Here is a 25,948-nt window from a genome sequence, read left to right on the forward strand (position 1 = left end):
ATTTTCTGATGAGGCAACTTTTTTCTAAAATGGCAATGTTAACAGGCACAATTGCCGTTACTTTGGGCTAGTGAAAACCCACATTGGATATTACTGAGTCCCATACACAGCAACACAAAAACTGAACGTTATATGGTGTGAATTTTAGATACAAATTTGTTGGGACCCTTTATCATCAATGGAAATTTAAAAAATGCCGAACTTTTACTACAATATGCTCCAAAATGAAATTGAATCCCAGCTATCAAATGCATAGCGATGAATTACTTTGATATTGTATGGTTTCAGACAGGATGGTGCTCCACCCCATTATGGGAGACAGGTAAGAGAGTATTTGGATTAGGTTTCCTCATAAATGGATTGGACGAAGAGGAGAAATCGGAATGGCTCCAAGATCTCCGGATTTGTACACCAATCGATTATTTCCTATGGGGTCATTTAAAATCCATGTTTATAGAAGAAAGCCTCATATTTGGAAGACCTAAGAAACAGGATTATAGAGGAGATTGCTTGATAACTGAGAAATGCTTAGGCACTCTGTCGTATCATTTTACACAAGATTGGCTCATTGTCAAACCGTAGAAGGGAATCACAGTTCGAAACAATTGCTTTGAACCAAATGCAGGTAAAACGTTTGTTGTAGATTTATCTACAGCATAATTATTTTTTATTTGTAATAAGAAATCAATACATAAGTATTTCCACTAATTGTACTGTAATAAAAAACTGGCAAATTTGTGCTAATAGAACCAGCTTTAAAATGAAATTTTTGTTTTATTTATTGAAATTTTAAAAAAATGCTAAAAAATTAGTGTAACACCATTTTGTAGGCAAGAACCATGTTAAAAATTACATTGTTGCAACATCAGTAAATTTTCAATACTAAGATGCTCGTATTTTTCTGATAGAATAATCCCTTGAGATTTGCGGTTGTCTGTGGCATTTCAATTCAGAAGCTATTACTTTAAAATTATGTTATCACAAGGTATAGGCTTCCATTAAGAAGTATTCACGATTCCCTCGGGCCACAGGACGTTCCACCCGTTGTGTGACATACAATAACTTTGTTCCAAAAAAGTGATGCCAATCTCTTATCACGATTGTAAGAGGTTTCAAATTTATATTTAAAATTATTATTAAAGGAGTATATTTGGGTGTTTCATGAATTAATATTACACCCTGTTATTTACATTGGTCTTATGGGTAACCATGATGGCAATGAGCAAATAGCAGAATAAATAAATTTGTAAACAAACTGAGTAAAAGCATATGAGATTTTAACAATGACATACAGGGTGCGGCGGCAAAATAACCTCCCTATTACTAAATGCTAATAATAACCACAGTTTTTTTCAAAAAACAAATTTATTCATTTTAACTTATTCTATGACATGGGAAGTTTTTTCTACTTTCTTTTAAAAAGAATATCAGATAAGTGGTGGCCGTGGTTATCAATAAACTGCTGCAAGCGAATTCTGAAACTGTTGTGGACTCTCTCGAGCATGGCTTGAGGTATGCACAGAACTTCCTCCCGTATAGCTTGCTTGCTTCAGATCTTGCAGGTTTCTGGGGCGATGTTTGAACACCTCGGCCTTTAAGTAACCCCACAGAAAAAAGTCACATGAGGTTAAATCGGGTGATCGCGCTGGCCACACAATGTCCCTCCCCGAGAAATCAATTGGCCAGGAAACATTTGCCTCAAAATGTTCATTGCCATTCGAGCAGTATGTGCTGAGGCACATACCTACACCTACACCGTCCTACTGGAACCACACATTCTCGAAAGCCCTCTGTTGTAGGGCAGGTTCAAAAATTCTGCTAGCATGTTGGCATACCTGTTTGAGTTCACAGTAACAACATTGCCATCCTCTTCAAAAAAATGAGGGCCAATGATTCCACATCGTGATAACGCGCACCAAACAGTCACACGTTCACTATGAAGAGGCCTCTCATGGATTTCCTTCGGGTTGTTTTCACTCCAATAGCGAAAATTCTGTTTATTCACACTTCCAGACAGATGGAAATGCGCTTCGTCACTGAAAAAAACAACAGCATCTGTGGGAGACTTTCCAAGATTATTTGACACGCTTCCATACGACTCTGCCAATCACGTTGAGACAGCTCTTGGACAACAACCATCTTGTAACGATGGAAATGAAGATCCATGTGTAGGATTCGACGAACACTACGGTCAGACATTCGAAGGACGGCTGCATGTTTGCGAGCTGATCTTTGGGGAGACTGCAAAACTGATGGCCTAACCGCATTAATGTTTTCTGGTGTAAGAGCACTACGAGGTCTTCCACCTCGTTTTTTCACAACAGAACCAGTTTCTCTGAAGTTTTTCACCCACAGCACAGTAGACTTACGGTCCGGTACTGAATCACGAGGAGGAATTTGAAACCGCGTTCGGAATTCGCGTTGAGCCATGATAACTGATTCATTGCTACGAATGAACGCTTCGACCGCATAACCTCTCTGTGCACTCGTCCACACCATGATGGCGACTGATGACTAGTGCCTACGGGCGGAGCGTCACTTAAACTTCCCCCTCTCCTGCGTCGATTGCGGCTATCCCCACCATTCTGAGTGCCTCCCTCTACTCACAATAAAGCAATGAAAATAGGGAGGTTATTTTGCCACACCCTGTATTAACACATGTAGGTTATTCATACAGTAAAAAGAAATAAATAATAGAATGGAAAGTCAATTTGAAAAGTCATGACAGGATTTGATTTTGGCACATTCTTGCATTGTAGTACCCTCCATACCTCACCACAACTTTTATTATTTAAACATTGCTATGAAACATATCTTAAAGAACAAAAAATTTGAATGTATAATGTGACAGGATATTTCGAGAAAAATCATATTATATGATTTAAATTTGGCATAAAACTTAATTTTCTATAAAGACAAAAATGAGTTCTACTGTATGGCAGTGCATGCCCAACCATGGAATTTGGCTGAGCATAATCAAAACTCAGTAGGCTGACACAATTTTTCTTTCGTCTGCCTGGAAAGATCTAAACATTTATTTTTTTGTATGATTGTATGCCTATCTGTCCGCAGATCATCTCGAGAGTGCAATGAGCTGTAGACTTGATATTTTGCATGCAACCTGAGCGAAGCGCGATGGGTGTTGTGGAGTACACCTATCTTGTACATCTCAATATAATACTCACCTCCGAGTTGGTGCCTGCAAATATGGCTGCTGTCTCTGTGCTTCCTTCTACATCAGTTTCCTTGAGAGTGAACAGCTCATAGAGATCATTAGACTTGAAGAACCTTCGCTGTCTGGGGTCCTTCAGCACTTTATTGCACAAAAATTGCTTAAATATCTGGCGATGATACATCTGAAAATATATCAAAATGTATTTAATAACTATTGCAGAAGGTGACTGATTTTATTTTCCACAATTTTTCAATGTATCTTAAATGAAGGGGGATAATCTAGCCTAGACGTATAAAATTGTAATGTTCTGTAAAATGTGCCAAAATTATCATGAATGAATATGCAGTTATATACTGTGATATTTTCCTACAATAACTTCTAATCAATCTGGCATATATATTTATAGGATTTTAGTATTTTCTCCTCATATGCTTCATTATCTTAATTGCATTTCATTAATTAATGAAAGTGGCATACCGTATGTCTTTATGTTGATGATTCCCACTTCAAAATGTCTGCTAAATTTATAGAAAACAATGAAATTGAAATTTTTTCAACTTTTGAACAGAAAGGAGAAATTTCTTAACCTTTTGATAGGCAGTAATTTGAATTGGAAACAACAAAAATGTAGCTAAACTTGGGTTATTTCAGAAAAATTGTTACATAATTTTATAGCCAATTTGAGTATTATTAAGAGTTTCTTTCAGAGATGTTGTAATTTTTGAACAGGGAGGTAGTTGGATGGAAAGCACATAACAATCTATCAATAAAAAAATGGCTTGATCAAATTTTTCTTTCTAAGAACACCTCAAAAGAAATTCATGCCAATATCACTCAGAAATAATACTATTATTTTTCAAATTTAATCATTCATGAATGTGAAAATCTATACAAGAGTCACTCTGAAAGTTTGAATACCAGCAGATAGTGAACACTGCAATAATTTTATCATTCTTATCTCGTTGTCTGAATGCCTATCAGTACCTGACAGCAAATTGGGTTCATCAGTGTACTTGTGTCTTCTGTTAGGAAAAAATCAATTTCCTGAAGTCATGGAGTTATTGGCATCACAAAATCCTTACCTTCTCCTCTATTGTGCCAGCTGTGATAAGCCTGTACACTGTGACACTCTGTTGTTGTCCAATACGCCAGGCTCGCTCACGTGCTTGTGTGTCTGTTGCAGGGTTCCAGTCCGGGTCATAGATCAGCACTCTATTGGCTCCCGTCAAGTTTACACCTAGACCTCCTACCCGAGTTGTCAGCAGCATCACAAAGTAGGACGTGTCCTAAGGAAAAGAGTTTTATTTAAAATATAGAAAATGACTACTGAATTTATTACAATTTACAGTATTTATTTTCTTCGTACCGCTCTCTAAAGTATCTGACAAGACATTTAACCTTTAGAAAACACTGAACCATATAAAAAACAAGTATAAATGGTTTTTATTAATTTAATAAAACACAATATGCACTTGAGTGGTATTGTATTTATAATAAAATAAAAAACAATATTCTTTCTTAAATTAGTTAATCTAATATTTATATAGTAATTTTAAATAGAAATATTCAGTGATGGGGTAAATTATTTATTAATCATACACTGCATTTTTGAATGTTTATACATGATTTTCCTTTTTTATTTCTATAGGTAGAAATTAAAACATTTTGTTCTGAAAATTACATTAAACAATATTTTTTAGTAATTGGGTATGATTTCAGCTCTTTTAATAGTATTTGTAAACAATATTTTTGTCAAAATCAAATTGGCTATAAAATGATGTTACAATTTTTCTGAAATAACCCAAGTTTAGCTACATTTTTGTTATTTCCAATTCAAATTACTGCCTATCAAAAGGTTAAGAAATTTCTCCTTTCTGTTCAAAAGTTGAAAAAATTTCAATTTCATTGTTTTCTATAAATTTAGCAGACATTTTGAAGTGGGAATCATCAACATAAAGACATACGGTATGCCACTTTCATTAATTAATGAAATGCAATTAAGATAATGAAGCATATGAAGAGAAAATACTTAATCAAGACACTAAATAATTTTTATTCAGCCTTGGAAGTGGAAATCCACCACATTTCATTTTACTAAGATGTAAAGGAGATAACATACCAATCCGGATACTTTTTTAAAACATCTTGTGTCTAGAAAACCTAATAAAAAGTTTTGAAAACATGAATTCTAGCAAACGGCATTATCTTGATACACATATCTTTGACATGTGCCAACAAGTTCAGTCATTTTGAATGATCAGTTAATAAAATTGTTGACAGCTGACTTGCTTGCATGTGTCATGGCTCATCTTCGATTTGTGCCTATTCAAAAAAATGGATCAAAGAATCTGCATCAAATTTTCTGTTAAAAATGAAATGCAGTGCACGGATGCATTCCGTATGTTGACTGCGGCCTATGGAAAAGCTACCTTGGGCTGAAGCAATGTTGTATCAGTGGTACAAAACGTTCTCAGAAGGACAAGAAGATGTGAATGACAAACAGCTTGCCAAATGCCTGAGCATGTCAAGAACAGACGAATACATTGTGTTACGATCCAGGCCCCACGTTGGCTGTGCGATTTTGCTACGTTCGTCATCCCCCGTTTGTTGTGCCAATTTGCTCACAATCAGTTTTCTAAGTGTGCTGCCCCTCGTTGGTTGTGCGACTTGCTTACGATCAGTTTTTTAAACTGCTTTTTAACATGTGTTGTTGTCCCCTGTTGGCTGACTCATATTGTTCCAAGTCGGTATTTAAATAACGATCAAACTTTAATGTCTGTGGTGTTGTTGGAAGTGTAGTTTGTATTAGTGAAAGTAGGCTACACGTTATATATCACTAGCACTGGGTCTATATCTATCTCAGGTTTTTTAAGTAGGTTGAATGATGGTTCAAACTTAATATTACTCTATTGAAAGTTCTGATCAATATGATTGTTTATATCATAATAAAGTTCACAAAATATTCACTGTTCTTATCAATCACTTTGAATCAAATAAGTATTGAAAGTAATATTCTTTAAGCTAAGCTTATTTTCTTACTTACCACATTTCTTTGTAGATGGGATAGTCAATGAAAGACAAAGCAAATGACTTTGACGTCAATTTATTTTATGTTATACTGTCTAATTCTACTCACTTTGCTTTGATAATTTGTTCACTAACACAACATCCCATCCCTGATTACAACTTTAATGCACTATTGTACAGTTTCACATTTCATCACTACTGTACCAGGAGGATCTACACGAGTACACGTCCTCGCTGCTTCAAGTCCAAAGAGAGAAGAAAGATTCTCCGTCTAAAACCACGCATACCTGCTCAAACAATACTCATCTCCTCTCCCGTTCAAATCAGCGTCTTCATGATTGAATATAATTTGATTCTTTTCTCATAATTGTCGAAATTTATCACGTTCACTATAATTGATCAATTTAAGTCTTTCTATTTTCTTTTATTATTTTTCTATAGCTTTTTTATTTAAATTTTTTGCAACATGTGCTTTCTGATGTCATCAATACGCGAGTCATTTTATCCCACAATTGGCTTTTCTGCGTAATTTTATTTAGTACTTTTGTAAAACACGAATTTTGGTTATGTTTAACTCATTTTAATTAATTAAATTTGTTCCCGTATGAAGTTTAATATATTTCTCCGTTATTAATTAAATAAATCTCAATTCCGATAACATGTGATTTACTGACGTCACAGTCTGCTAATTCCCCGCGAATATTTAAATGTCGTAATTTGACCTGTCACAATTGATGAAGTGAAGAAAATAGTATTAGCCTATTTTCGAATCACTATTAGAGAAGTTGCCGAGGACCTGAACATATCTACACCTGATTATACTTCTACACTACTCACTACTTATCTACACCTGGGTCATTATAGTAATGACTGAGGCTCATAGATATAATCACTTTAAGTCATCACTTTCTATTTATTTATACTTTTTTACAGTTTATGCAGTATTATGCAGAAAACAAATAAACTGAATCAACTACGATGATTTTGATCAACTTTAAAGTGAATACCTGATTGAATTTATTGATGAGCGGTTGCCTGGCAGCAATGGAGGTTCCGCCATCAAGTTTCAGGTACTTGTAGCCGGCTTTTTCAACAAACACCTCCATGATTGCCAACATCTGACGGCTCTGAGTGAACACCAACACTCGATGGCCTTGACGGTTCCATAACCGTAGCAAGGTTTCCACTACAGCCATTTTACCTACAGGTTAAACATCGACCTGAGTTAATCCAGTCATAATACATATTGTTGATGGGATTTAAAAACATAATCTATAAAACCTGCAATTATTTACTTTAAATACTTGACACAGACCTGAGTCAATCCAATCATAATACGTATTGTTCATAGGAATTTAAAACACAATGTAAAAAATCTACAATTATTTACTTAAAATACTTAAAACCAAGTTGAGAGATTAAGAGTGTGAGTACTATGTCTATTCTTACTATTATCTTAAACTGACTTATCCTTAAAAAAGGATCCTTAATTAACAGCATGCATTCATGAAGGCATGTTAATTAACATCTCAAAGACAACGCTTGCACATAAGGGATAAACTGAATGACCTATCTGTGGGCCATGCTTGAATATGTAACCCCCTGAAAACTATTTGGGAGTCAATAGAAGGTTCTTGGTGTATTTTGCTTTTTCTCTACGCATGTGTTGTATTACTGCAATTATTTCAGTGTTGTGCACAGCTTTTGTGTAATTTGTTGAATATATTTTGTGTTTGTAGATTAAATGAAATTGCAGCTCAACGATCAATGACGATATCCATGAATTTAATTCTTATAATGAACATTTTTCATTCTAATAAAATAAATTAATTAATTGCCTTAGCATTATATGAGTTTGTAATGTTTAGTCATATACATTTTTTATTTATAATTTATTAATAATTAATATTAAAACTATTAACACTTTCCACGCTAATGTCCATGTGACAAAGACGTTGGGTACTTAACTCCCTAAATATAGCACAATGATATTAAATTAGTTGCTTTATAAGCTCATGGAGTGTTTACTGCCAAGGTATTTAGGCTGTGCAGCTGTTAGATACTTCAGTCATAGTTGAGGTTGTGCTGCTGTTTGTACTGTTTGTTTACATATGTGTTTTACACATTACCAAATTTATACCTCTGTAAACTTTTGGAAAAAACAAACGTTATAACCACATCTGTATATGAGCCTGTGAAAGGAAAAGTGGCCTAAGTCAAGTTACCATAGTTTTGAGCAATGAAAGGGTTTACTAAAAACAGTTTCACAAATCCAAATGTAAATATTATCTTAAAATTATATCTTATTTTTTATTCTATGATAACCATTTTAACTTTTGGGCAGTTTCAATTGTAGTTTTTTTACTTATTATAGTTTTATACTAATAAAATAATAGTATTAAGTATGACTTACACCACTTTTCCTTCAAAAGTTACGGATTGTGATGAATAATAAAGCGTTGTTGCCATGAAATAGTAAGTTTATTATTAAAACAATATTATTCAAAGTAGCTAGTAAACATATTTAAAATATTACAATAAAATATTAAATTATTTAAAATCAGATTAAACATTTTTTTTTATTAAAAAAAATTTAGTCTGTTTCTGATTCACTGTAGATAACTGGGTTCTCATCACACTGACTTGCAGTCACTAAGATTCATATAAAACCCATGGTGGATTGGTGGTATGTATGGAAGATCAATCATGTCTTTCTTCTTTGAAACAGTGACTTCACGAGGATTCGAATAAAGAGGTTCCATTAAAACATTGCTCAGATTTTTGATGTGTCGTCCTCTCTTGGCAGGTGTAATATCCAAAGCATCAAAAGGCATATCATCATTAAGAGTTTCTTTGTACAGGATTTTAAAGGGATCATCCTGTACATACCTTAACCATTGAATTTTGAGCCAAGATATGGGTTTTACCCACAGCATTTTTCTTTCTTCTTGTGATTGATTTCTCAAGAGTTTGAGTTGAAAGCATGTCTTTCTGTTGCATTTCCTTCACAAAGTAAGGTTTCTTGTGTTTGGGTTTTGCAATAACACTATACCAATCTTGAGGGTATACATCGCCTTTCCTCTGGAGGCTTTCTCTATAACCTCAAAATCACCATCGTTGGGCAAGTAAGAATGGCCCACACGTCATAAACTTATGATCGATAATCTTAAGGTGTTATTATCTACTTGCTGTACAAAGTGCATTAGCTAGAGCAACTTTAACATTGCGGTTCTGCCCCCGCAACAGTCCACTAAACATGAAAATATCGTTACAGTTTTCAGGGACTCTGTGACGTAAATGCTCAACTATGCAGGAACTTATCTCCTGAGAACCCCGTGAGGCTGTTACCTCGTTCCAAACATACATGTATCCATTTCCTCTGGATAGCTCGTGACACCCCTAGGTTATACCCATACATAATTGCGTTTATAATACGCTACAGAACAGGTGAGTCTAGGGAAAGGTTAATGCTTTTTGGAGATCAAAAGTAAATGCATAGTAATATTAACATCTGGATTTGATTTGGATTCTTCCATTGCCTCTTTCAACTTTTGCCTGGAAAGATCCGCTTTACGTAAATGCAACTCATGAGCAGTCTGAAGAGTTTACTTCTCCTCAATTGTTTTCACACATATCAAATTTCACTTTGAATGTGTTGCATTTTGTGCAGGTATCTTTCCGGGGAGGATTAAAATGAGGATTAAATTCGAAATTAAAAGTACGGCGGTAAATGGCTTTCTGACACTGGTTCTGCATTGCTAGCAGCACATTGTTCTTTTTACAAGTTGTACATCAGGTCTAATATTAAGGTTCTCTGAGAGATATTTCCTATTTGGATTGCGGGTCCTTGTGTAGTGTGATTCGTTTGAAGGGAAAGAAGAAATGTGATCTCTTACTATTTGTAAACGTTCATCGTCTATTTTGTATGTACATGGTTGCTTATTACCCCTCATATCAGACCCAGGTACTTGTCCTTGACTAATTTTTTGTAAGGCTCTAAAAGTCCTTCCATCTGAAATCTGAAAAATGTGTAAAAAAAAAACTTTTTACAAACTACTACATTAGCATTTGGCAACTGAAGATGATACTTCACAGATTTTCATTTGTTTACTCGAGAGCCATCTCTTATTCTATGTGTACTAGGCATGGTTACTTTGCAAAGCCCAGTTGTATAAGCAAACTGAAAGAATCACAAGGAACAGTGGAAATAAGTCAGACATACACCACTTTTCCATCTAATGGATCAGCTGTTCTGTTTAACACAGTGTGGAACAGTGAAGCAAGTCAGACTTACATCACTATTCCTTACAACAAAAACTAATATTCTGTTAAATACAATTTTTTTCAAAAGACCAATAAACAGTATAAAGAATGGAGTTTTGACTTGCTTCACTATTCCATCAAATGTAATGACCCTTAAGGAGTTCATATCAGGTTAAAACTGAAAATAAAAAAAAAACTGACACACCACTTTTCCTTTCACAGGCTCATATAAGGTAAGCTTTGGAAATGTTAAAATTCAGTTAAGAATTATTACATATACAGTACTTTCTCCTGTGTAACAGAAAAGCATCAAATGTTGTTTTAAAAATAACTTAATTGTACAAGAAATTCTCATATTTTTTTATATATTGGTAAATAAAATAGTTATAATGGGTTTTATAAGATCTTGGTGAATTTGAACAATGCCTTACAGTTGTTTGCTGGTACTTTTAAAAATGGGTTGGCATGGAAAGAGTTAAACTCCACAATTAATAATTATTTTGTAAAAACTACATTTATACTGAACAATATTAAAAAAATGAAATTATATTTAAAGGTATTAATAAAGAAATTAAGGCAAAACTTGGGACCTAGGAGGGAAGGCAGGGGGTTAGAACTGCAGTTATAGCTTTGAAAATAACAAAAGAATGTATTGGTTAGAGATATCAGGAAAAGTAATAAAAATATATATCTAAACTGTCTCAGGTAAATTGAAATCAATGGATATTGAAGGAAACAGAGATGGATAAGTTGAAGTGCAGTTTATACAGAACTTACTTCTAGAGCTTGAATAGGTCATATATAGGTTTTAATATTTTGAAATACATGGCTCTTTACAGAATGGCTGTTTTTAGAATTTCCAGATGTTTATACCAAAAATTGATACACCAAACACTGAACATATGACATGTATTGAATGATCGCAACACCCAATAAATACTTAAAAGTTATTAAAAACATTTCTCTTGATGGTACATATTATTTCTCATGAACTTTGTTCAAGTAATTGAGACATGAGGTAAAAGGAAATATATAACATGAGTCATCAACTGTTTCTTAAAGAATAGCTAGTGTGTATTAACAATAAAGTTAACGATATCTTTATTACATTATCATCAGGATAAGTATATTGTCACAGTAATAATGCAATCTGATCTCTTTGAGAAGGAAAATAATAAAAACCCAATTAAATCAATCAGCTAACCAAATTAATGTATTTTTTAATAATCACAATCCTACCTGATTTCTTCCAGTGCCCATAGCGCTCCTCCTCAGGAAGGCTCTCCACGGTCTCCCCTGGGTACAGCTTTGGTCCTCCAGAATAGAGGTCTGGGTGATTGCAGATCTTCCGGAGAGTGATGAGCCCCATGAAGATCTTCAGCCGACCCTCCAGTATCCTGCTGACCTCTCCTGACTCCACATAGTTCTTATAGAGATTCCGCTGCTCCTCTGTCAACCGACAGAACAACACCTGTTCATTCTTCTCAGGAAGGTTTACATGGCACTTGACGTCAGCCTTCATCCTGCGCAGTAGATATGGGGCGATTGTGTCCTTCAGTACTGTCGCACATTTGAATGCCGTCATCACCTGGACAACGCATGATTAAGCTATTTCATAAGTATTTTGTGGGGAACTAGTTTCCCATCAAATGATAAGTAAATAGAGTATTTTATTTTTCATAAGAAGAAGCCAGAGAGCAAATTTAACGTGCAATATGAAACCTGACTGATTATTGTGGCTGGTTTTGGAGGATCAAAGTATATAGGTGATAAGACCCCAAGTCAACCAACAGAGTTTTTGAAAGGAGAGATTGAGACAAAGGACTCAGTTTCTCTTTTGGGTGCCTACCTATAAAAAAGATTTCAGCTGTTTTTTCTGTAATAAAAAAAGGAATGACTGCAAGAAAACGCAACTGACCTGGACTTGTGAAGCATTGGCGTACCCGCCCTGTGTGATAGGGACTGCAAACTGCTCCAGAAATACTGGTAGAGTACCAAGTTTTCCCGGGAACACAAAATCAAACAGCGACCAGAGCTCCTTGAGATTGTTCTGCATTGGAGACCCGGACAGGATGATTCTGTGAGAGGTCTTGAGTTGCTTCACCACTAGCGTCACCTATGGAAACTTGTCAATCACTTGAAGTAAACTCCATCACACAGTTTATTTTGTTGGATTAATCCAAAAGCAATGTGACTCTAAAATATATGAAAAAGACTATCTATGTTCATTTTAGCAAACAATAATATCTTAGATTTGTTTCATACTGGGTATAGCAAAAAACTGACATGTCAGTTACATTTAAGAAACCTGATGTGGTTAATCACTAACCACAAATAATGGGGTAAAAAGGTTGGCCAATTGATCTAATTTACTGCAGAGGACAACTGGTTTTAGTGTTTAGGTTTGTCAGTTAAACATGAAGGAGTATTTTGATTGGAAGAAGCTAGAAAAGAGTTAGCTTCCTATTCTTCCAAAGTGACATGAATGAGATAGTACCAGTTATCTCTCTCCATGATAGCTGTAACATGGTGTCTTGACAGAACGTGGCTCCCACCATATCCATCCTGAATATCCTGTCACTTGATAATGTCAAGTCCTTTAAACCTTTTAGTGCTGGGATAAAAAGAAAAAACAATTGTGCCATACACAGTGCCTGAGTGTTTTTTAGTAACACTGTAGGATTTAAGAACGAATTATAAAAAAATTGTATTTTTTAATATTTTTTATTTATTTGTTTAATAATTGAAAAACAATTTTATGATTAAACTTTGGATATGGTGGTCTTTGGGATTGTTTTTATCATATAAAGATGGAAAGTTTTTCAGTTCAATGTTCAACCCCTAACATTACATTTTTACATTACTTATGTAGTCGCTTGTCATACAGCGTAAAAGTAATTAAAAATCATGTTAAATACTTATGGCATTTATTTCATACAGTTAACTACTTGTGATTGTTGATAAGAATGCTTTAAGCCATTTAAATCCCCTGGGGTGGATGGAGTTTTCGCAGCTGTTCTTCAAGAAGGGTTGGATATATTATTAAGTTCTCTGACTATTCTGCTTAAAAGCAGCTATGTCCTAGGATTTAATCCAAAGAACTGAAGGATGGCACTTGTAGTGTTTGTAAAAAAAAGACAGGGATCAGTCTTAACACAACACATACAGATCTATAAGCCCTATAAGCCTAACCTTAATGGTAAAAACTATGGAAAAAATAATTAATGGACACATTAGGGACGAAACCTTACATGTACACCCACTCAGTCTATACCAGGATAACACACTCTAATGAAGTAAAGTATCTGGGTGTAGTCCTGGATAATACGCTGAATTGGAACCCACACATTGAGAACACAATATCTAAAGCGACAAAGGTCCTTGGGGCCTGTAAAACGCTCTTTGGATTGAAACCCAAAATGATTTATTAGATTTATGAAACCATTATAAAACCAATGGTCACATATGCTGCATTAGTGTGGTGGCCGAAAGGAAAGTAGAACAAAAACCAGGGAGGCCTACCCTACTAAAGGAGTCCAAAAGTTTTATACAGATGGGTCACGCCTTGACTCTAGAGTACGATTCTGTATATACGGACCAGGAGTTAACCTAGCTGAACCCCTGGTAAACCACACCACAGTCTTCCAAGCGGAAGTCATCACAATAGAATCATGTGCCAGAAGACTCATACAAATGAGGCCAAAAGGAGCAGTTATAACTCTTTGACAGTCAGGCTGCACTAAAGGAACTTGACGTCTGTTTGTTTGATTTGAGAGCAGTTTGGGAATGTAAGAATGCTCTGGTAGAAATGGCAAAGAAGAACAAAGTTACACTTGGTTGCATGCCGGACCATGAGGGCATTCATAAATGAAAAAGCAGATACCCTCACCAAAATAGGAACGGAGTCCCTTATGGTAGGGCCAGAGCCAGGCTGCGGAGTAAATTTCTCCTACAGCAGAGCTCTTGTAAAAGATTGGGAAAGAGGATTAGATTCTTTAACTGGAGTAGGGCCTCAGGATTGAGACAATAAAAAAATGTTTATCCCTCCTTACGCTAAAGGGAGGGCATCTCTCTTAGATCAAAGTAAGGAGGACATAAAAATGATAGTAGAGATACTGACAGAACATGGCTCCCTTATAAAACACTTTATGAAGGTGGGTCTTAGTCAGACTGATGATTGCAGACTCTGCGGAGAAGCAGAAGAATCAGTAGAACATATATGGCTAAATTGTTCTGCCATATCTACAATTATAAAAAAAAACCTAGGGCATATCTCCTCACATCATCAGAGAACAAGAGCCATCAAATCTGATTGGCTTCTGTAAAAGCCTCATATTTTGAGGGCATAAACATAAGTAAGGGAGGCACAAAGTATGCTATTTAAATGTAAATCTATGAGGGGTTGAAAAATGAATAATCGTGCATATGTGATAAAGAACATATTTTTGTTTATAGAAAATGAAAAGAAACAAAAAAGATTAAAAAACTCTATTGAACTTTAAGCACAAACATTGAACTTTCTTGTTATTGCAAAATTTTACTAATCTATTGCAGTGCAAACTATGGTTGCACTCTTCAATAATTGGTTCCAGAATCAACACCTGAACATATGATGGAGTGTCAAAGAGCTTATGGTATAATAATGTTGTGCTTGGCACAGCTTAAGCAGTTTATGTTTCTCCCACCAGATAGCAATGCAAAACTTGTGCAGAGTCTAAAATTATTGCTAATACTAGTATGTCGGCAGAGAAGAATAAAACAAGTGATTTTTTCAATTAATTAAAAAAATTCAAGTAGTAACAAACCTTCAATTGGGCATATGCCAACTTCAGATATGACAGGATATGTCAGAACAAAACTGTCTACAATATTGTATTTGTAAATAAAAAAAAGAACCATTAAGGAGACTATTAAGTGATCTTGAATAACTTTTAGGACATTAGAGTGAATTTTGTTTCCGACAGTGTGATTGGAAATTCTGTCAAGTTCTACGTGACAACCACCATAAGGGAGGATAGAGTGGACATGCACAGTCTCAGCCATGTCATCTTGGAAGAAAGGCAGTCTAGCACTAAAAAAAGCAGGTAGGGAGAAATGACTGTTAAAGCTTTAAAATGTTTAAAATGAATTGTTAAAGCTTTTGGTATTGGGGAGTCCCAAACACTTTAAACATCATCCTCAGCAATGAACTGGACCTACCAGACCTTACTCCAATATTCAAACTCTGTGGTTAGTGACGTGTTGCTGGAGATCCACTGGGTTGCCCAGATGTGACATAAGTTTGCTGAACCCTATTTATGTTCTACTGGGCAAAGTCAGGAGTGACACCTCTGAGCTCAAAGTTTACATTCTGTTCTATAATTCCATCGAGCTCACCTGAGCATCAGGGTTACGTATCTTGTGGCCTTCGTCCAGTATGACATAATGCCACCTCCGAGTGATGATATCTTCCTTGTGTTGGGTCACACCAGTGTAAGAGGTAATCAGGACCCCTGAGAATTGCACCATATTGGCGATGAGTCTACTACGCTGCTTGCCTGCACAGTTCCCATAGCACAAATCATATAAAAGGATACAAAACAAAAATGGATTATATAGAAGTAATTTATACATTGAATATCAAACCTAAATGATTTCAACTTATATGCTACAATTTACTCACCAGTGAATGTTCCAGACTCATGCAGTATTGCCACTCTGAGTGGGGGAAACCACTGATGAAATTCTTTGACCCACTGGTGCATCACAGTGGTGGGACAGACTATGAGTGTAGGACCCAGTCCTCGAAACCTGCAACAATGCTGCCAACTTAACAAAACCAAAAGCACAAAGGTAAACATAGTTAATTCCTCAATAATTTGTTTTGCATATCAATGATATAAAAGAAAATTAAAAGTAAAGCTCAAAATTTATTTCAGAATTCTTCCATATTTAATTTAATTAAATGTAAAAGAATAGTAAGAATCAATGCAACCAATAAATGAAAAATTTGGAACTATTTTAATTACAAGATCTAAACCATTTCAGCACATTTAGCAGTACTACTTATCACTAATCCTAAACATGGAAATCCAGTTCATGCCTAAATAATCAAAACCCTTGGGTAAAGCGCAGAAGACAGCTGCATTGTACTTCATAAAAGACCCCCAGCATTCAAAATAGTTTTTAAACATCAAAACTACAAAAATGCAAATTAAAACAAGAATTACATCTGAGGAATCTAAAACCTGAGGAACATCCACTCAAAGATCTTGGAAAATATAAATATCACATATATCAGCAGGTAATTAAATAAACAATGTTTTTATTAATACAGGTTTCAACAATACATATTTTTATTGCCCCCAACATTTTATTTTTGAAACCTAGTCATCCTTAATGATTACATAATTTGGCCATCATCAAACCATGAAACCTCTCTTCCTTTTTCAGATTCTATTCAGTATAACATAAAAAGGCCACAACCACTGTGAGTTACATGGCAACTTCAGATCTTATGACTACCAGTTTCTATATGAAAACTAGAGTGCCTTTTGCACATATACATACAAAACAAAGGGTTTGAAGACCATTTCATTTAGGAAAACTACTAAAAAGTAGATTACTAATGTTTTGTACAACCTCAGATATTGAAGAATGTCAAGTTGTAAAAAATGAGAAGGAAGCATTACCCTGTATCCTTGTCCTTTAGCTCACTCACATGAAGTCCGGCCAGGAACGCTATCACCTGGATGGTCTTCCCTAATCCCATCTCATCCCCCAAGATTCCTCCACATCGCTGCCGATCCAGTTCCCACAGCCATCTCACCCCCACCCGCTGGTAACTGCAACCAGATAAATAAATCATTATTTACCCTGATTTTCAGTCCAAATATCAACATGGGCCAATGGAATGTTTTTAGAATTCTAATCTTATATGCTTAAATTTGGTTGAATATACAAGATTATGGACCATTTTTAACAATTTGAAGCTCTAGTCTTAAAACATATCATGTTACTTCAGGCTATGCTAAGATAATAATTTGTTAGCGTGTAAAAATGCTGTACTTAAACCAGGATTCAAACCTTGGTAATTACTTAGGTCGTTGGACCAGTTATTAATTTCTATTTTAAAAGAGCGTTCCTGAATTTTCCTATAAAGTATATTTTTCTCACTTTGCTTAGAAATTATTTAATACTATTAATATGTAATCTGAACCATTCATATGTGATGAGATTTTTAATTACACAAAAATTGGACTTTTTATCGTAAAATCTAAAAATCGTATGTTTGTATGAATTTAATTAACATTTTAATAGCTTAAGGGGATTCAGCACCCAAAAACCTAATTTTTTTACAAAATATTTTTTTTCTTTCATGTTATAGAAAATTAAATTCTAAACAAGAAAACACCCTAATAATGCCAAATAAATGCATATTTGGGTGTTTAATCTGTATTTTTCTAAAGCGCTGCAAGCGTTGAATTGACATTATTGTGTGAGGCTAGCGCGTCTGTCTTGTTTGCAATAAAGGCTGTAGGTTTTGTATTTTTCATTTGTACGTTATATAGTGCTACATTAATTCTAAAAACAGTCTGTCTTTAGTTTTAGAGGTCTATGACAGACCAATAGCAACAATGTTCTTTGTTTTCTCCATCTGTCAAAAATATAAACGTTAGTCTGCTGTCTGCTTTGTAATATTGTTTCATTATGTTGTTCAACGGTGCTTCTATAAGTAAAAATAATAGTTTTTATTTGCTTTTACTTAGTGAAATGGGTAGGAAGATCATATGAAGCAGGAGAGTTTTAAAAGTAAGTAAAATTTATATTTTGTCGTCGCGATAGGCTATGTAAAGATTTGTTTAAAAAACACACTAAAAAATTTAAAATGCATAAAATATACAAACATTGATATAGGGAAGTGCCTAATAGGTACTAAATCACTGTTCAGTATCATTGTGCTTCATAAGTTTATTGTAAAAGCTAGAATCATGAAGTAAACATGTTATTATACTTTGACTGCGATTATCCGTGAATTGAATTTTCCGTTGTTTTTAGGGAGAAAACTGGATATTACAAGAGAACGGTTGGAGATAAATGGATGAAATTTTTTATGCACCACTACAGTAGCATTAGGCACAATTTCATGTATTTTGAACCATATTGGGTAGATACTTATCTGTAAAGAAAAATTGTAAATATAGTTAGTATAATTTGTTTTTGGAAAAGAAATTTTCCTAATTTATAAATATTTCTCAATATAATAAAGTTATGAAAATACATGAATATTTTGTACTCGTTATTACCTATAATTTGAAACCAAAATCATTAAAATTGGTTGAGTGTTTCTGTAGTTATATCAATTTTAAAAAGTTGCCATTTTTACTAAAAAACTTGTTTTTAGGTAATGTATAAGAGAACAAAAATCCCAAAAACATTTTTTTTGGTCATTATTTGGCATTTACAATAGTAAGAAATACAAAAAAAAAAATAATAACTAAGAAATAAAGAACAAAAATTTTGGTCCTGAATCCTCTTAAGGGATTCGTACAATTCTCAAAACAAACAATTCATGTAGAGCAATTGTTAAATTACACAATAAATGCCAGCAAACCCCAATAGGGTGGTCATATGAGCCATAGTAATAATCAGATATTTGGTCTGACTCTCAGTATACAATAGTAAACACCTAATCTAATTATTTTTTTCTAAATTAATTAATTGGAAAATTAATGAACTTATAACCAATACAGTATTACTGAAGTAGTCCTATAACAAATCATCTTATCTTTATTTAAAAGTTTTATATAATAATTACACATCCTTAACCATCCGAGTGCCACATACCCACTCCCTTAGTATCACAGCTTTTTTGGCGCTTTTAAAGTTCTCTTTTTAAAAAACCATATAAAATACAATTTTGTAATTAAATTGTCCATGTTATATATAAATTTATTCACAAAACAAAAAGGAATAAAATATAACAGTTTTGTACTTGCCCTCTGTCTGTTCAGGTATGTAGCCCTCCGAAGTAAAAAAAAGTTTCAAAAGTTTGTCATGTCCTAACATCCACTACTCAAGATTTCACTATTATACAAAAAACAGTTTCAAAATAGCCATATTATTCCAAATTTAATAAGTTTTACAAATATATACACTTTGTTTATATTGAAACTAAAAACCAAACTATAACATTGAATAAATCACAAGTATATACACAATTTTTTCCCCGTGTTTACTCTGAGTCACTGCTTTGTGATGCCTTTCTTTTTCTTTCAGGCCTAAGGGGTCTCCAGACATGTTCTAATAAGTGGAAACATTCCTTGTGCACACCTGTATTACAGCCAGGGCACTAAACTCTGCTTCGGTCTTTTTTTTGCTTTAGCAAACTGTGCACCGGCGTAATTTGACTCTAGCTTGAAAGTTCATTAGGGTCCGGTTTGTACTCTTCACCACTGCCACTTGAAAAATCAAGAAGTGAAATGTCTGAAGGTATATCAGGAGCTTCAATGTCACTTGCATCGTTTTCACTAGATATATATTTATCTAAAACATCCCGAATTTCACTAGAATGTTCCAAAGTATCGCAATCCATGTTTGTAAAATCACGCAACACCGCAGTCAGCTGTCACCGGTATGCAGTTGTAACATATCGTCAAAACAAAGTATGACATAATGCACTGCCTCCACAATTATGCATTGTCGCGATTATATGTACTATAACAAATCTTCATCTTTCAAATGATACCGAATGTGACCAATTTGCTGTCATTTTAATATGAATATAATACAAAGCACTGTTATATAGTCGCGGGCGCGACTTTGGCTCATATTAGCGCGGCCGTGACGAAAAGCGCTCGGAGGGTTAAAAACTCTTAATTTTATTTATAATATTGAGATAAATTCCTTAATATTTGTACAGTGTCAGAAAAAAATCTCTGTTACATATAAAAAACATAATTCATTTTACTAATAAAATATTGATTTTTATTAACTAATTGTCTGAACCACCTACAAGAAAGGAAATAAATAGTAAGTACTTTAATATAAACATGAACTTTGCAGATATACAAATCTATAACTTATCAGTACAAAGAAAACAAGTTCACACATTACAAAGCCAATTTTAAAAGCTTAAAATTTTAGGACGAATTGGAAAAATCTACAAAATTTATTACATAATCGCTTATTAACACAATTTAAAATACAAAAATCATAATTTAGAGAAAAATATGTAGAAATTGTTTTATAATAGTTTAATTTATTTTGAGCCTTTACTTTAACTAAAATTATTATAAATTACAATATTATAAAATACAAATAATAATTGATAAAAGTAAAAATAAAAGATTATGCAATGAGTCTAGATAAATGAAAACCTACATTTAGAGATTTGAACACATATAACTAAATGTTATGAGCTTTGTGACAAAGACCAATCTTCCTGCCACCATTTTGCTTCCCCCATTGGACTTGACTTTAGTAACAGAGCTGAGCTCTAGTTATTTATATCCTAATTTACAACTCTGAGCACTGATTGAGTGTCATCAGCTCTTCAAGGGTTGACACGTTACATATAAAAGTAACAAATGCCTGTCTGGGTATGCCACATACTTGTAAAGTTTGTCCAGAGCTGAGCTCTAGTTATTTATATCCTAATTTACAACTCTGAGCACTGATTGAGTGTCATCAGCTCTTCAAGGGTTGACACGTTACATATAAAAGTAACAAATGCCTGTCTGGGTATGCCACATACTTGTAAAGTTTGTCCCACATGTTCAAAGGGAGCTTGTAGCCACCATCCAGCTGATGATATTTCTCTTCCACACATTCTTTTTGTTTCTCTCGCTCCCACAGTCGAATGCGGCGATTGAATGCATCCACGTCCCCGTCATCCAACTCCTTCTTAGCTGTTGAACAAGTCATCATATATCAGACCCATGGTTAGCGAAGGGGAATTTAAAGAAAGTATGAAGTATTGAGTGTTTCAAATTTACGGGAATAAGTTCTCTGAATTATTATGTCATACTATTTGGCATTTCTTCCCTTACTGACTTAGGAATGTGTAGATTATTTTGTTAATTTCATCTGTAAGATCAACATCAAATTCTGTGTTATCATTGATAAACAAAAGTTAAAACCTGTGAGATCCTGAAGAACGTGTACAGAGGATTTGTGATGAAAACAACAGAGTGCAACATTTCCGGGAACATTACTGAAAGGGCTATTGGAAATGATAGCATCTTGAATTCAACTAACCGCGCCAGTTGATAAGACATGGGGCTTTTTTAGGCCTACAGTCATGGAAGTAAAAATCAGTAAAATAAGCCATCTGAAATGACTCACACTTTTTACGACAGTAATGGAAGGAATGCTCAGTGCTTTCATTAAGATGTGCTCCTAACAGCAGTAAATAAAATTTCCATTTCAGCAAACCCTTGTATGAATATAGGTAACAATGTGAAGAACTTTTTGACCCTACTTTTCATCCTACATATGACTTGCGACTGGGCAGAAACTCAAATGTTTACAACGATTTTTACTGGAACATATCAAGCAGCTCTTGACTAAATCACTTGTACTTCCATATTTCAATTACTGTAACTCCGTGATCAATGATATGACCATAGTACTTAGTGAGAAGCTGCAAAGAACTCAAAACTATTGTATACGTTACGTTTACGATGTGAGACGGGAGCAGCACATCACACCGTACTATATTCAGTCAAATAATCTAAAATTAAAAGATAAAAGATCCATAAAAATTCTAAAACTAGTTCATTCAATATTGAAATGTGGTTTTCCAAGATATTTTTCTGAATATTTTAAATCTGTGTCTCATTTAGGTGTAAGAAGCGCTCGCTCTGGCTCATACATTTTGAGAATGCCTCAGCACAGGACTGCAGTGTTTGATAAGACATTCCATGTAATGGCTTGTAGGTTGTGGAATGCCCTTCCCCAAACAATTACTTCCATCGATAGCCGTTCCCGGTTTGTGGCGAAACTGAAAGATATGTATCTTGAGCACTTAGCCGGGGCAGTTCCGGTCTGAGATGCTATGGGTGTGACACTGGCAGAGGGATGAATGTGAGATTGTGTGTGATAAAAGTTAGGATTCATTAGCAATAAATACTTAAATTTATTTGTACATTAAGAGTATAATTTTATTTATATGTTTTAAGAATAACAGAAGTAGTTAATTTATTAATGTGTTAAATTTTAATTATAAAACGTTAAAATATTATATTAATTTCACCACATCGTTTAAATGTAATTATTTCTTTATTTTATTTATCATTATTATTTTTTGTTTTATTCTTAAGGTAATATTTATTTAATGTTTTAAATTTGAAGTTGTCGCAGGTTAAGTGTAAGAAAGGGCCATGCAGCCCTAACTTTGCCTGTATAAATTAAGAATTTTTCATTTCAGAAACCACTCTGTGACTGAATGACTGCTTCCAGAACAGTCTATCACCGAGTAAGCTATCACACAGTGTTTATTCCTCTCTAAAAAACTTGAAATGATGGTTTATCGACTTCCAAATTGTTGATGTTGGAAATACTGTGGTGATTCTAATTTTATCAACAATCAGTAAATTGAATACACCCTAAATTTTTTGTCAACAATCCAATACACAAATCATGACCATCACATTTAAATATAGTTTTAGCATATTATTATATTCTCATCAGTGTAAAGAAAAAACTAAAATAATAATTGTTAACTTTCCAACTGAACTTCCAAAATAACAAAAGAGCAACTTGAAAACAAGAATTTCAAAATTCTTTATTAGATATCGCTATTGTATGGTAAAAGTCACAAACTTGTGCAGTCATTCAACACTAAATAAGAAATCTAACACAGCAGTATTTACTGTATGATTATTGTAGTTGCAAATGTTAAAATACTGCGTTGGCAGAAATTAGTTCAGGTGACAGCGGCTAGAAGTGAGATTGGAGTGCTACAAATATTGGGAGAAATCTGTAGTAGAACTATAAATACAAAAAATTACATGAACATCATAAAACAAATGTTTTAGGCAGCTTCTTTTATAATTCACAAACATTCCCTGAAGCACTGACAGCTGAGAAAAAGGGAAAACAACTGTGGAAGTTCTGTGTATGCTGCCATAAATAGTGAGAGGTAAACATAAAAATATTTTTCAAAAATACTTATTTAATTTGAGCGGTCTCAAAGTTAAATATGTCTAAGCAAAATAAAAATTAAATTTTGATTACCATCAGAAATCAGAAATCACAAACCCGAATGTTTTCTTTTAAGAACTGATATAAAGTAGAAAATTTTAACTCTGATTGCTTTTAATTATATAAACGATTGAACTACTAGCAATATCTAGTAGAGTTCTATGGAACTTTGTTAGTTATTTTGATAGCATCGCTGTAGAAACCGTAGTTATTTACGGTGGTTACGTTTGGTGCCAGTATGTATCTATTTTACAAACTTAGTACAAGAATTTAGGTGTGCTTCTCTTTCCCAGTGTTGTTGCTGGCCTAAAACATAATTTGTGTACACACTTGTCTACAGGTTACATTTTTTGTGGTCATATATTGCTGTCCAATATTTATCCATGAGGTACTCAACATCAAACAAGAGAGATGTACTTTACATTTTCTTAGGTTTATTAGATAATAGAGCACTATGCTAAAATGTTCTATGGGTCTAACAAATTAAGATCTATTGGTACACTTACTCCGTTTGTTCCTCTTGATGTTTCCTTCCTCGTCCGAGTATTCCCAGTCAGAGTCATCACTTGCCCAATCTTCTGGGATCTTGTAGGGTTTCCTACTCTTGGAACTCTTCTTCTTTCTCTTAAGTGTTGGCTTTCCTTCTTTCTCCTCAGCAATGGTTTGCTGAGCCTCTGCAAGACGAGATGGTAATTTAATAAACCATAATTTAACAAAACTAAAAAAACTAGTCAGAATGTCACAAAATTATTGCACAATAAATGAATCACAAATAAACCATTGTTCACGGTATAGTTTATACATACAAGCTTAGAATTAACAAATAAAGTTTAGAATACACAATGAGTAATGCTGGTGCATTAATATGGCAGCTATTGTCCTCTCAAAATTATAAAGTTTAATCACAAAATAAACATTGATAATTTACTTATTTCTTGGAGATATCTATACCACTTGATGGCAAATTTTACAAGGCAAAGTTTGATACTAATATGACTTTAATAATATTATGAGAAACAACAAAATACTAGTGACTGTGAAACTAGTTGTCTAACATTACAGGAATGTCGCAAACAATGGTTGTGTGTAAGGTCTTTCTTAGCAACATATACGAATGAACATGATCTTGTTGAGAATGACATTCTGATCGCAGTGATGAAGCCAAACCCATTCCTAAACTAAATTTCCCATTGCAAAAGTATAGAGGAAAAAGTCTAGAGAGGAATGCTGTTTTTTCGCATTCTCTCGAAGTGCGCGACCAGACACGGCAAACCAACATTTTTATTGAAACTTTATAATTTAGGTGCATACTTTAACGTATTATTATGCAATAAACTTTATATCAAATTAGTCTGTGAAACATCCCGATTAATTTGGTATAATATTTGTTCTACTTGTTTTATTTTCAATATCAAAAGTTTGATTAAACAGATGACTGCAAAATCGACAAGTGACTAGTCGTTCAATATAGGAGAAACATTTTTTAGAGACTAGTCACAAGCCGTCTGACAGATGGAAGGTTAAAACACTTATTGTTATTTACAGAAAATTTTTTTTAACTTCAGTGAGAAATTGTATGTAATAAGATCCACTATTATAGTAAATGGATAAAACAGGTTTACAAAAATATTGTTACATGTTAGTTAGAGGAAATTAAATGTTGTCTTAAATAAAAAGTCACCTGCAGAGGAAGATTCACAGTCGGATTCCGAAGGCTGGTATTCGCTACCACTTGGGTCTTCAAAATCCACACTTGCTGTTTCACTGGCGACAGGGTCAGGTTTCTCCGACCAAGGGAAGAAATCTTTTGTTTCCGTACCCAGTTCTTCTTTCTTTCTCTTTTTTTTTGTCTTTCCCTCACGATTCAGTAGTTTTCTTTTTAACAGATCATGTTTGTTCTCTTTTTGCTTCTTTTTCAAGTTTTCTGAATCCTTCAGTTTAGATTCTGCTTGGGGTTTTCTCTTGTTCATTCTCTGTTTTACCATTCCTTGCAATTCCATTTGCTTCTCAAAGTACTCCTCTATCTCTCTAAGCCCACTCTTTTGATTTCTAGAAAACATAATTGCAATTATAATTCTTTCATACAATTAAAGGTTAAATCTCAATATATCATGATTAGACACTGTGCCACCTGCCCCTTGATGATGGTTGTTCTATCCTAATTCAGTCCCAGAAGTAGATTTGTAGTACCATTCCTCCTCATTTCTCTGTCCAACTACGAACTATGAGAGTGTAGACTCTGTATGTAACTGACCTATAAACTCCAAAAATTATTCTTGAATTGTAGATGTTATACTA

General features: G+C 34.1%; 1 protein-coding gene across 1 annotated transcript in view; it reads right to left on the bottom strand.

Moving 5' to 3' along the window:
* The window catches only part of LOC124354479 (DNA excision repair protein ERCC-6-like), a 51,530-nt gene that overhangs the window by 20,011 nt on the left and 5,571 nt on the right, over positions 1–25,948 (bottom strand). Inside the window, exons 4-14 of the mRNA XM_046804961.1 lie at positions 25,332–25,699; positions 24,157–24,324; positions 21,201–21,354; positions 17,137–17,289; positions 16,128–16,255; positions 15,842–16,002; positions 12,384–12,581; positions 11,705–12,053; positions 7,210–7,403; positions 4,258–4,461; positions 3,186–3,356 (exon numbers count right to left, since the gene is read on the bottom strand). Coding sequence (XP_046660917.1) covers positions 3,186–3,356; positions 4,258–4,461; positions 7,210–7,403; positions 11,705–12,053; positions 12,384–12,581; positions 15,842–16,002; positions 16,128–16,255; positions 17,137–17,289; positions 21,201–21,354; positions 24,157–24,324; positions 25,332–25,699 — 2,248 coding nt within the window. The remainder of the gene's footprint in view (positions 1–3,185; positions 3,357–4,257; positions 4,462–7,209; positions 7,404–11,704; positions 12,054–12,383; positions 12,582–15,841; positions 16,003–16,127; positions 16,256–17,136; positions 17,290–21,200; positions 21,355–24,156; positions 24,325–25,331; positions 25,700–25,948) is intronic.

The sequence above is a fragment of the Homalodisca vitripennis genome, chromosome 2, assembly GCF_021130785.1.
Source record: "Homalodisca vitripennis isolate AUS2020 chromosome 2, UT_GWSS_2.1, whole genome shotgun sequence".
Lineage (NCBI taxonomy): Eukaryota > Metazoa > Arthropoda > Insecta > Hemiptera > Cicadellidae > Homalodisca > Homalodisca vitripennis.